At 36.4% G+C, this 13,072-nt stretch overlaps 1 protein-coding gene across 1 annotated transcript in view; it reads left to right on the top strand.

Annotated features, from left to right (window-relative positions):
* Nucleotides 1-13,072, top strand: part of Mtmr7 (myotubularin related protein 7) — a 92,964-nt gene that overhangs the window by 75,276 nt on the left and 4,616 nt on the right. The window contains exons 9-13 of the mRNA XM_046425982.2: nucleotides 157-282; nucleotides 2,092-2,141; nucleotides 6,782-6,982; nucleotides 8,230-8,370; nucleotides 9,477-9,603. Of these exons, the coding sequence (XP_046281938.2) occupies nucleotides 157-282; nucleotides 2,092-2,141; nucleotides 6,782-6,982; nucleotides 8,230-8,370; nucleotides 9,477-9,603 (645 nt within the window). The remainder of the gene's footprint in view (nucleotides 1-156; nucleotides 283-2,091; nucleotides 2,142-6,781; nucleotides 6,983-8,229; nucleotides 8,371-9,476; nucleotides 9,604-13,072) is intronic.

Raw genomic sequence — 13,072 nt, 5'->3', positions numbered from 1 at the left:
AGGAAGGCAGGGCATAAATGCCAAATAAAAGAATGAACAGGTTTTGTTCTGTTTTGTCTATATCTTTCTCTAAGTATAGAAGTTAAACCTAGTTCTGATAAGAGATGTTTCCTTCTATCGTCATTCTGTGTGACTCTGCTGATTGGTATCTTCTAGGCAGTTTCAGAGGAAGGGGCAAGTGTGCTTGTCCACTGCTCTGATGGCTGGGACAGGACTGCTCAGGTGTGCTCGGTGGCCAGCCTCCTGCTGGATCCACACTACCGAACTCTGAAGGGCTTCATGGTGAGTGTGGCTGCTGGGCCTTCCCTGGAAAGGCAGTGCCTTGACCACAGTGGACTTCTTTTTAAGAAACTTTTGGCAACATTTTTTTCTCATCAGCATTATTTTTCTCTTAGTAGATCAGCAAGGTTAATTAAAGGAGAAAAAGTGAAGTAGGCTTGGAGTAAAGAGGTACATTTCTGGGATATTGAAACCACTTCAGATCAATGCTACTGAATATGAATGGGGACAAATATAAAAGACATTCAGTAGTGGGAAAAATAATAAGCTTTATAAAAATTTGCTCATAAATACTTCAAATTTGGGATAATGTGTGTAACAAAATACTTTTGGGGAAAAATATCAGGGAAAACATTTTCTATATTGTTCATGCTAATCGTCTGTAGAAGGAAAAACTTCTGTCACTTCCAGGTTTCTAAGTAATCCTCACAATTTAGATGAGAATATTCACTGTTTTTAGGGTTTTTGTGTTCTTTGATGCAATTATGAGTATATTCTCTCCTAGAGGTTGATCCTTTTTGGGTATACATCAAGATGTGATACATTGCTTCTGACTACAGTTGCCTGGGGTAGTGAAGTTTTGAATGAATAGTGAGATTTCCCTAAAATGACTGCAGGTGCTTTCTAGTGACTGGGCCATTAACTAGTTCCTTCCTCTTGAACAGTGATTGGATAGAGAATGCCATTCTGGGGATAGATGCTGAGAGGAGCCCTATTGGAATATCATTACTACTAATCTCTTTCCCAAGTGCTATCAGCTGACACCCTGGGGACTTGAGAGAAGAGGCCAGCTTCCTCCCTGAGCTTTCCCTTTCATTTTATCAGGATGTGCCTAAGAACTTGAATTATCTGTGACAGGATGATTTGAGGGTGACATTCCTGCTTTAGACCCCTCTCCTGGGCTGAGGTTAGGAGGGCTAGATTCCCTCGTTTACTTTTGGAAACTGGTTCCCAGTCATACCCTGCCATGAATCTTTCTTCCACATACCTTCCTTTTCTTCCACTGACTCTCTTCCTGATTGTGCCACATTAAATTTATAGCACAATTGAAATGCCCTTCTGAGTTAACAAGGACAGATTTCAACTGGTCCATACACTTTTTTTGGGGGAAACTAATGTTCATTTTAGAGCACTGGAGATATTAATAGGACTATTCCATATAGTTAACATTTTTTAAATCCAGACTACTTCAGTCTGTGAACTTATGGTAACCCTAATTCCAAAGCAGGGCTAAAGCTTCTAATATACTCATAAACCCATTTTAGAATTTTTCTCATGTATAGTAAAGAACATTGGAAAGCATTTCTAACTGTTTCTTATTGAAAGTTTGGTATTTTTAATTATTCAAAGAGGCAGTATCATGTATTGGTTAAAAGATGGGGTTTAGAGCAGAGAGACCTGTGGTGTAAAGTGGTGTCCTCTGCTTCCTATAGCAGGTGAATATTAAATCTCTCTCTGCTTCACTCTCTGTTGCTGTAAAATGACAGGTATAATAACACCTATCCCACAATGAGGTGAGGTGTCACATGGGAAGCACAGCAGTGTCCAGCAGGGAGGAAGCATTGAGTGGATGGTGTTATGGTGTTTTCTTTTTTTAACTTCAGTTCTCATTTATTTTTCCTGTGCATGACCTTCAATTTTGCCCTTCCCACATGCATTGGTGGATATTGTCATTTCTTACTTATTTTCTGGTTATCTGAGGATAGTGATTTCTGAACCAGATGTCTCTGAATCTTTCAGTATTGTTGGTTATGGTCTCTTATTTTCCTTCATTTGCTTCTCTCCATGATACTTATATTCTTTCTTGTGTAGGTATTAATAGAAAAGGACTGGATTTCCTTTGGCCATAAGTTTAATCACAGGTAAGAAATATTTTAAAATCTGTTGCTTTGAATGTTTAGGATAAAAACACTGTTTCCGAAGTTTTCAGTGCAGTGTCCAGGGGAAAAATAGCTTGATTTTGAAAGGATTTTTACTACTATTTGTGTATCCCATTTGGAAAGTTTAAATTATGTTGTACATTTTGCATCATAGTTTGAGAGGAAATTCTCAAACTCTAACTGCACTTGGTATTAGTTGGGCAGAACTCAGTAAAGTTAAATTGTTCCAGAAGAGACATATGACACTTGGTCATTCATTGACCCAGGAAGGATCAACTCTCCCTCCTTCCATGCACACTGGATTTACTGAATTATTCCATTTTGGAAGTGCTGACATTCACTTTAGGCTGCAAGTTGTGAGATGCCCGGGGAACAGTTTCCCTGCTTTTTCACAGTGGCAATCAGATTGGATTGTTCCTGAAGCATTCACATCACATCGAAGTTTCTCCCAGATATCTCTGGAGAGATCATGTGGGACAGTGGCCCAGGCATTGGAGCCAGACAGATGCAACTCCAAATGCAAGCTGTGGCATTTACTGTCTGACTTTGGGCATCTGTCCTCTCTGACCTTGGTTTCCCATATATGGGATGGGGAATGTTTTGGGTCTTCTTGGTACAGAATCATATCATCTTTAAATAGTGATAATTTGAGTTCTTCTTTTCCTATCTATATCCCCGTAATTTCTTTCGTCTGATTGCTCTGGCTAGAGTTTCTAGAACTATGTTAAATAGAAGTGGTGAAAGAAGATGTCTTGTTCCAGATTTTAGAAGGAATGCTTTCAATTTTTCTCCATTTAGAATGATGTTGGCCTGAGGCTTAGCATAGATAGCCTTTACAATGTTGAGGTATGTTCCTGATATCCCTAGTTTTACTAGCATTTTGAACATGAAGGGATACTGTATTTTGTCAAATGCTTTCTCTGCATCTATTGAGATGATCATATGATTTTTATCTTTGAGTCTATTAATGTGATGAGTTACATTTATTGATTTCCATATGTTGAACCAACCTTGCATCCCTGCGATGAACCCTACTTGATCATGGTGCATTATCTTTTTGATATATTTTTTATTGAATTTGCCAGAATTTTATTGAGAATTTTTACACCTGTATTCATCAGAGATATTGGTCTGAAGTTTTCTTTCTTTGATGTGTCTTGTCTGGTTTTGGAATCAGGGTGACATTGGCCTCATAGAATGTATTTGGAATTGTTCCCTCTTTTTCTATTTCATGAAATAGTTTGAAAAGTATTGGTGACAGTTCTTTAAAGGTCTTGTAGAACTTAGCTATGTATCCATCCAGTCCTGGGCTTTTCTTGGTTGGTAGGCTTCTGATGGTGTCCTTTATTTCCTTGCTTCAAATGGATCTGTTTAAATTGTGTATATCTAATCCTGATTTAGTTTGGGCATATTATATACCTCTAGAAATTTGTTGATGCCTTTGAAGACATTTCTGTACATCAGTGACAAATCCTCAGAAAGAGAAACTAGGAAAACCACTCTATTTACAAAAGTTTATTCCCAAGTATTTTTTTTAAGCTAAACGAAAGAGGTGAAAGACTTCTACAATGAAAACTATAGCACACCAAAGAAAGAAATTAAAGAAGACTTTAGAAGATGGAAAGATCTACCTTGTTCTTGGACAGGCAGAACTATATAGTCAAATGTGACTATATAGTCAAAATGACCATACTACCAAAGCACTGTACAGATTCAATGCAATCCCAATCAAAATCCCAATGTCATTCCTCATAGAAATAAAAAAAGCAATAATAAAATTCATCTGGAAAAATAAGAGACCCAGAATAGGCAAAGCAATCCTTAGCAAGAAGAGTGAAGCTGGTGGCATTTGCTGTTCCAGACCTATACTACAGAGCAATAGTAACAAAAACAGCATAGTATTGGTACCAAAATAGACCTATAGACCAATGGTAAGAATAGAGGATACAGAGACTAATCCATATAACTACAGTTTTATTAGGCAAAGGCATCAAAAACATACATCAGAGAAAAGATAGCCTCTTCAACAAATGGTGCTGGGAAAACTGGAAGTCCATATGTAACAATATGAAATTAAATCTCTATTTCTCACCATGCACAAAACTCAACTCAAAGTGGATCAAGGATCTAGGAATTAAACCAGAGACCTTGCACCTAATGGAAGAAAAAGTAGGCCCAAACCTCCATCATGTTGGACTAGGCCCCAACTTCCTTAATAAGACATCTATAGCACAAGAATTAAAAAACCAAGAGTCAATAAATGGGATGGATTCAAACTAAAAAGCTTCTTCTCAGCAAAAGAAACAATCAGTGAGGTAAATAAGAGAGTCTACAGCTTGGGAGCAAAGTTTTACCACTTGCACATCAGATACAGCACTAATCTCTAGGGTATATAAAGAACTCAAAAAGCTAAACATCCAAAAGACAAATAACCCAATCAATAAATGGCCAAGGAATTGAACAGACACTTCTCAGAAGAGGATATGCAATCAATCAACAAATATACGAAAAAATGTTCAACATCTCTAACAATTAGAGAAATGCAAATAAAAACTAAGATTTCACCTCACTCCAGTCGGAATGGCAGCTATTAAGAATACAAACAACAACAAGTGTTGGTGAGGATGTGGGAAAAGGGCACATTCATACATTGCTGGTGGGACTGCAAATTGGTGTAGCCAATCTGGAAAGCAGTATGGAGATTCCCCAAAACACTAGAACAACCATTTGACCCATTTGACCCAGCTATCCCACTCCACAGTTTATACCCAAAGGACTTAAAAACAGCACTGCAACGACACAGCCACATCAACGTTTATAGCAGCAGAATTCACAATACCTAAATTGTGGAACCAACCCAGATGCCCTTCAGTAGATGCATGGATAGGGAAACTTTGGTACATATACACAATGGAACATTACTCAGCATTAAATGAGAATAAAATCATGGAATTTGCAGTTAAATGGATGGAGCTGGAGAATATAATATGCTAAGTGAAGTAAGACAATCCCAAAAAACCAAAGGCAAATGTTTTCTTTGATATGAGGATGCTTACTCATAATGGCTATGGGGTGGCGGAGCATGGGAGGAATGAAGAACTTTAGTTAGGGCAAAGGGGAGGGAGGGGAATGGAGGGGAATGGAGGGGGTAAGGGGATAGGAATGATGGTGGAATGAGTTAGAAATCATTATCCTAAGTACATGTATGAAAACATGAATGTTGTGAAAATACTTTGTGTACAACCAGTGACTTGAAAAATTGTGCTCTATAGTGTAATATGAAATGAATTGCATTCTGCCATCATGTGTAACAAATTAGAATTAATAAATAATTTAATAAAGAAAAAAAGAGTAGAAGAAGAGGAGGCCTGGGTCCCACTTTGTCCTTTGAGAGCACACCTCCACTGACCTAAAGACCCCACTTCTTAAAGGCTTCACAACCTCTCAATAGAACCACCCTGAGGAGCAAGTCTTAACATACAGTTTGGGGGATATTAAAGAATACAAATGACGGCATTCTTCTTTCTCTATTGACTTACTGTGTTCTGCCCAGAACATAAACATATTACTTACACAGAACAAATACGTATTACCAGATGATATTTTATCTCAAGAACACAGAAGGTTTTAAAATTACATTATCTTCAAAAGACAAAGAGTTTTAATATTATATTAACCTGAAAATTGATAATCCATGTATAATTAGAGAAATGCTCAGTTAATCAAGAAAGCAAAAGAAAATGTCTAACTATTTGGGAAAATGTAAATTTCCAACAAATAACACAAAATTTATTGATTAGATTCTATTTGACTTTAGATTTTATTTAAAGTTGTTTATAGAAGAGCGGTATGTAGTGTACATTCACTTGTCATTTCAAAAATATTGCTTGCTATTTCAAGATAAAATATTTTATATTATCCTAAAAAAAGTTTTCTGTGGAATCTGTGGTCATATAAAAATGAGTGTTTTGTTTTTACTCTAGAAATGAGAATATCCTAGGAAACCATTATTTTTTTTCAAATTGTCTTTCTTCCTTATTTCTTCCCAGCAAACAATGCAAGAGTGAAAAACCCAGAAGTTGCTTAGAAATTGCTTCTAATTCTCCCATTAGCCATTAATAAAGTAGAAGATTTATTTCAAAAGTTTTGTTGTACTTTTAAAGTTTGAAATAAAAACTGCTAATTTTTCATGGAAAGTTTCCTTGAATTTAATCTCTGGGACTATTCTACTTTATTTTATTTGAGAGAGAGAGAGAATGAAATTTAATATTTATTTTTTAGTTTTCAGCGGATACAACATCTTTATTTGTATGTGGTGCTGAGGATCGAACCTGGGCTGCACACATGCCAGGCGAGCACGCTACCGCTTGAGTCACATCCCCAGCCCCAACTCTTCTACTTTAACACTTTCTTTTGTAACTATAACATGAACATGTTATCTTCTTTATACCACCATTACGAAGTTCTTGAAATTGGAATTTAAAGGTTAATTTTTCTACCTCTTATACTGAGTTTATAAGATTTTTTTAGGAACTAGTGTTGCCTTTATGATAGTTTATGAATTTATAGCCTTCTAATTAAAAAAACTTACCTTATAACATATCTTCTACTTTGTTTTATAGATATGGCAATCTAGATGGTGACCCAAAAGAAATCTCCCCAGTAATTGACCAGTTCATTGAGTGTGTCTGGCAATTAATGGAACAATTTCCCTGTGCCTTTGAGTTCAATGAGAGGTTTCTGATTCACATTCAACATCACATTTATTCTTGCCAGTTTGGAAACTTCCTATGCAACAGTCAAAAGGAGAGACGAGAACTCAAGTAAGTGTTTTGGAGTTTTAACTTTTATCTCAAGCTTTGGGCAACATAGAATTTTCAGGTGGACTTTTATAATTTTGGACACTATGTCATTTAGTGCACATATCTATACTGACAGATTCAAGTTCTTTTCTTGTTTCTGGCATCATTTCAAAGTGGCAAAAATGTAATCAACTGACAGAGATCTGTACAGTTGTACTTTTTCCCCCAGTTTCTGCCTGATATACCCAGACAGGTTGGGGGGTCTTGAAAATAATTCTGGAGTCAAAGAAAATAATTTTTGCAATTAAAAGTTAGATATCTTGAGTGGACATATGGTTAGAATAAAAACTGCAAATATAACAGGGAAAACAAATTTTAAACTCAAGGCACTGTTAATTTAGATTAAAAGTGCACTGCATCATCCAAGGGTAAAAGTAGATAAAATATGGACTTCCAAGTACATTATAAAGTCAGAAACTTAATAACAAGAAGGTGATTTAGGAAGTGCAAATAAGAGAATATTTTTGAGATTTTCATAGAATAAAATGATTTTAACTATGGTATATACATGATCAAATTTAATTTTAGAAATAAACAGTTTAAGTAAAATAGGCTTTATGCCATCTAAGTTATACAAAAATACTTTTTCAAGTGGATACTGGTTTATTTTGTCCAAGGAACTTTAAGTATTCCTGATGGGGGATGATTTAGAAGAAGCAGACCGCATCCTATAGGCTCACCTGTTTTCCCACATAATTTGTGGCTTGTTGCACCAGACTCTCAAGTTCTAATGGTATCTGCTTGGATTTTAATTCTGGCTTTTACATTCACTAGCCATAGGAACTACTTAATCTCTCCATTTCTTTAGTGTCTCTTCCAGAGAATGGATATATCTTACAGGAATTCAGTGAGGGTCAAAAGAGAGAAAACACGGGAAGCCCTTTGAAAACAGCCTGGCAAATAATAAATGTTCAATGAATATTTGGACAAAAAACTATATAAGCAGTTTTTTTTTTTTTTTTTAACTTAACAAGAATTAAATATCCTGTCCAGGCTAATGCAGATAGTAGGGGAGGAGTTGAGATTATTATAGTGCTATTCTACTATATCAAGAAACCACCAAAAAAGATTCTAAATTTCCCTTCTGTAGAACAAGGACTGTTGTTCAGATCACAGTGCTTAGTTCCTTTCCACCTGTTATATTATACATTTACTATTCTTAAGAACCAAGATCAGTCATTTTCGACTTTTTTTTTTTTTTTAAACAGTATTCAAGAAAGAACATACTCTTTATGGGCTCATCTGTTGAAGAATCGGGCTGACTACCTGAATCCTCTGTTTAGAGCGGATCACAGTCAGAACCAGGGATGCCTTCACCTCCCTGCAGCTCCATGCAATTCCATGTACAAGTATGTAAACCTTTAGCAATCTTCAAACTATGGAGTGAAACTGGATTCTGGCACTGTTTAACTTTCAGAGGCCAAAGTGTCTGAGACAGTGGGTTTCAAGGCTTTTTTGTATACACAATCCTTCAGAAGATGCTTGAATAACTGACTGTATTTTTGGCCGTGTCTCCTCCCTCTCATCCCTCTAAATGTGAAATTCTCTTCAGAAGTTGATATTTTATAATAACGGTATCTTAGAAATACACAGAAACTTATATTTCCATGTGAAAGTGAAAGGGAGGAGGGGAAGAGAGAGAGGAAGAGAAAAAAGAAAACCAAGTATCTTTTAGGCTAAATTAGAATGACACATTTATCAAATTATCACATGGTTTTATCTCTGCTGAATCAAGTCCCAGCTTATTTCTCTTGTGGAAATAGATTATTTTAAGATTTTATATATTGGGATGGGAGACCAAGCATGTTGTATGTTATCCTTTGGCTTCTTCTCTAGTCTTACGTGATGAAATGACTCAGAGGTCAGCCAAAAGGCCAGTGCACAGAATATGAGAAACCACATTCCTTTTCCCTACTCACTCCCAACAAATACTTACTGGGTCCCCCCCCGCAAAGATTTTATTCCTCAAGATGGTTTTATTCTCATTTATTTTAATATCATTATTTCCCCAGACTTTTAGAGCAGAATGAGCAGAATGTTAATTCTATTATACTTAAAAAAAAAAGCTTCAAGTTTAAAAGCCTCCTTTTGTAGCTGAAAGACTCTCTATATGTTCACTAATTTTGAAGTTCAAAACAGCGATTTTATTAAACCAAAACAAAAATGTGGTAACGTGTTACTTCAATCTATTATAAAAATATATTTATTATATGCCTCCTAATTCAGTATCATATATAAGTAGACACTTCATGAACTTAACTTTCTTCAAAAGTTTATGGGCTCCCCCCAAAAACCATGAACATGAAATTATTGCGAGCAGCTTTTTTGAACTTGTAATTTGTGTTTGGTTATTATTTAGACTGTGGAACTGTAATATTAAAAATAGCTTGTAAGATTTGAGAATGTGAGTTTTCAGATTGTGGTTTGGTGGTACTGTAAAGCTCTTTCCTCCTAGGTTTTGGAGTGGAATGTATAACCGTTTTGAAAAGGGGATGCAGCCCCGACAGTCCGTTACAGATTACCTTATGGCCGTGAAGGAGGAATCCCAGCAGCTGGAGGAAGAACTGGAGGCCCTAGAAGAAGTAAGACACACTTGCTATAATCTATATTGTGTGCTTGCAGGTACATGTGACTAAATCAGAGTCACTCCAAGTGAATTTGGGCTGACTAAATAAAGACACAGACACAGAAAGTACCTTTTTGGGGGGCTCAGTGACTGCTCATCAGCTACAGCTCCCACAACGGGGGCAAGGCAGGCAAGAAAGAGGAGGGGAGCACGCCTCGAACTGGGGTTTTATTAATGGAGGGAACTAATCCATGGAACACTCCATCCAAAAAAGGGCAAGGATTACAACAAGGGAAGGATTACAACAAACAGGTGAGTTTGGTACAACCATCTGGTAACACCCACTCCCTGAACTGCACCTTTCTTATCCAAGCAGAGGTAAAGTCCACCTGTATTGCAATGGGTGCAATACCAGTCCAGTACCTCTTTACTCAGGACTTAAGGTGTGTACATAGCTCCTGTACAGGGCGGCTCCTGACATGTGCTTATTTCTTTCAGAATGTGGCCCCATGAAAGTCTCTAAAAGCCCATATATAAAATTAGCAGTGACCATTTTTTATTTATAATCATTGGATGATACAGTCTCAGGTGAGCACCCAGATGACTGATGTCCATACGTAGGAATTTAATGCATATCACAAATGTGGCTCATGGTCATTTCCACAGTGTGCTGAACTATTTGGCTATTTACACACACACACACACACACACACACACATTTTGTTGTTGTTACTAGTAAATACTAGTACTAAAATTCTTTCTGGAGAAAGCATGAAAAAAGGTTGAAAAAGGAGTAAAATTAGACATTTTATTTGTAGTAAAAATCTACTACTTCACTTCTTTTTTCTTTTCTTTTTTTTTGCTACTGGGGATTGAGCCCAGTAGCACTCATCTACTGAGTCACATCCACAGCTCTTGTTATTTTTCGAGACAGGTTCTCACTAAGTTGCTTAGGACCTTGCTAAACTGCTGAAACTGTCTTTTGAACTTGCAATCATCCTGCCTCAGCCTTCTGAGTCACTAGGATTACAAGTGTGCACCACCGTACTTGTGTCCTGTGTCTTCACTTTTAAGAATTAAAAAATGACATTATGTTAGTATATAAAAGATAAAATAATTGAAATTGACTACTTTGGGCTTCTGTTACTTCCCCATTTGGGCCAGGGAGGTTATAATATACTTAAATGCTTTTCCTAATTGGATAACTTTGTTTCCAGTGATATTAGTTAAGTTTAGTTGATCACCAAACCCACTTGGATTTTTGCTTTGTTCTGCTTCAGTTGTTTTCTTAAAACACGTCACCATCATACTATTCATTTGTTCAGGAATTGGCAGTAAGTTCCTCTTGTTTGGGACCTGAATTTTGAATTGAGGTTCAATAATTTAAATATGATGAAAACTTTAAGATCATATGTAGTGAGGAAAAAGTATTAGGAGGGTTGGAAATTGTCAATAGTTAAGGTTCTTCTTTATCCTCATAGAGCAATAACGTGGCTAGAAGAGAACATAGCTTTTCCGATTGGTCAGTATCTAAAGAAAGTTCAGCAAAATATCACAAATTGAAATTGAATTCTGCTCCTTGGCCCAGTGGATACTCACCTGCAGGTCCCCACTGAGAATGATGCCCTGGGGAAATGGTGCTTTATGATTCAGGGTTCTCAACAATAGCGGTGGTCATTTAGAGGTAGATGGTGAGGCTGACTCCTGTTTTCATGATATTCTAGAAAATATCCCTTTTTGAGATATAAATATCATGGATGATCTTAAGTTGGGTTGCAAATTTAAGTGCTTAAGCTGGACAGGTAAAACAGATTCACAGGTTAAACCATTGGTTTGGGGAACTTTTAAGACCAGGTATAAATGGTACTCTAGAAATCTGCCAGAGTCCAAAAAAACATTGCTGTATCTGTATGATGAATTCTGTCTTATATCATCATGTTTTACCTTATTGAGAAGTAGTTTTTAAGCCTTGTTTGTGCAGCAAGATCACCACCTCCCAGGAAATCCTGATGCCTGGGCACTAAGCCTAGAAATTTCAGTATCTTTAGTGCCACAGGTGATGTGAATCGAATCAAAGAATAAATGAAGAGAGTGAAATGAGCCGCAGGTTGGAGTTTTAGAATTCTAGAGCCATGGTAGATCTTTTTTTTTTTCTTTGAGTCATCATTGGGCCAGTTAAATTTACACTTCCTAAAGACATACAAGCTTTATGAAAATCTTAGGATTTTATTAATCTTTTCCAGTATTCATTTTGTTGAACAATTGTTAAACAATTTTAAAAAATATTTATTTAGAATATTTTAAAGTGCCTTTATTTAAAAATTTTGATTATTATTTCCTTATATGACAGGAAAAGTTTCTTAGTCTGGCATTTGAAATTTTCCTATAATTCAGTCTAATCCAACTTTTCAACCTTATTCTCCACTGTTCCCTTTGCTAAAATTGAACATTTTCTGCTTCTTGCTCATTATTGACACCTCCTTACCTCTGTGTTTTTCTTCTCACTGTTCCTTCTAACAGGAATGCTACCAGAATGTCCAGATTTAATCCTTTCAGAGTTCTGTTAAAATGCACTTTTCTCCCTGAAGCTCACCTGCATGACACCACCCCCATCCCTCTTAAATTTGACTCTTCCAAATCCCTACATGAACACTGCCTCAGTTAAACACTTCAAGTTCTCCACAGCTGGATCTAGATTTATTTATGTTCCTCATATTGCCCAACACAGTGCTTTTTCACTAATACCTCATATGAGTGGTTTTGAAGGAATATGAGATACTCGATCTTATAATACCTCCCCTGCTGACATTACAGGATATAATCTGGTAAAATATATTTTGAATAGCCCAAATGTCCATAACCCGATGAATGGAGACACAAAATGTGGCATATTCATGTCATGGAATGTAATTCAAAATAAAAAGCAATAAAATCCCGATACATGCTATCATATGGATGCTCCTTGAGAACAGAAGCTAAGTGAAAGAAGCCAGATGCAAAAGGGCATATAGTGTATTATCCATTGATATGAAATATCCAAACTAGGCAAATTTGGAGATAGAAAGCTATCTAGCAGTTGCCACAGGATGTAGAGAAGGGGAATGGGTGTTGACTGCTAATGAGTATGATTGGTTGGAGTTTTTTTTTTTTGAGGTAGGGGAGGGTTGATGAAAATGATGTAGAATTAAGTAGGGATGGTTGTACAACCTTGTAAATTTACTAAAAGCCACTGAATTGCATACATTGAGGGTGAATTTTATAAGTGAATTATATCTCAATAAAATTAGATAAACAACTCATTCCTGACTTTAAAAAAAAACATTCTGAGTTCATGGGAACCAAACAGGCATAGAAAAGAGGGAGACTATTGATTAGCAGGTACGTTATCTGTGTTATACTGTTTCCATTTATAGAAAACCTGTCACGGCAGTTATTATCATCCTCACACTAGAGATGAAGAAAACAAGCCTCACAGAATTCATTTT

This window comes from Marmota monax, unplaced genomic scaffold, assembly GCF_021218885.2.
Source record: "Marmota monax isolate L192 unplaced genomic scaffold, Marmota_monax_Labrador192_F-V1.1 WCK01_AAM20220418_F8-fsc00197, whole genome shotgun sequence".
NCBI classification, from domain to species: domain Eukaryota; kingdom Metazoa; phylum Chordata; class Mammalia; order Rodentia; family Sciuridae; genus Marmota; species Marmota monax.
The sequence above is the reverse complement of the archived record's forward strand: the minus strand, read 5'-3'. Positions and strand labels throughout refer to the sequence as shown.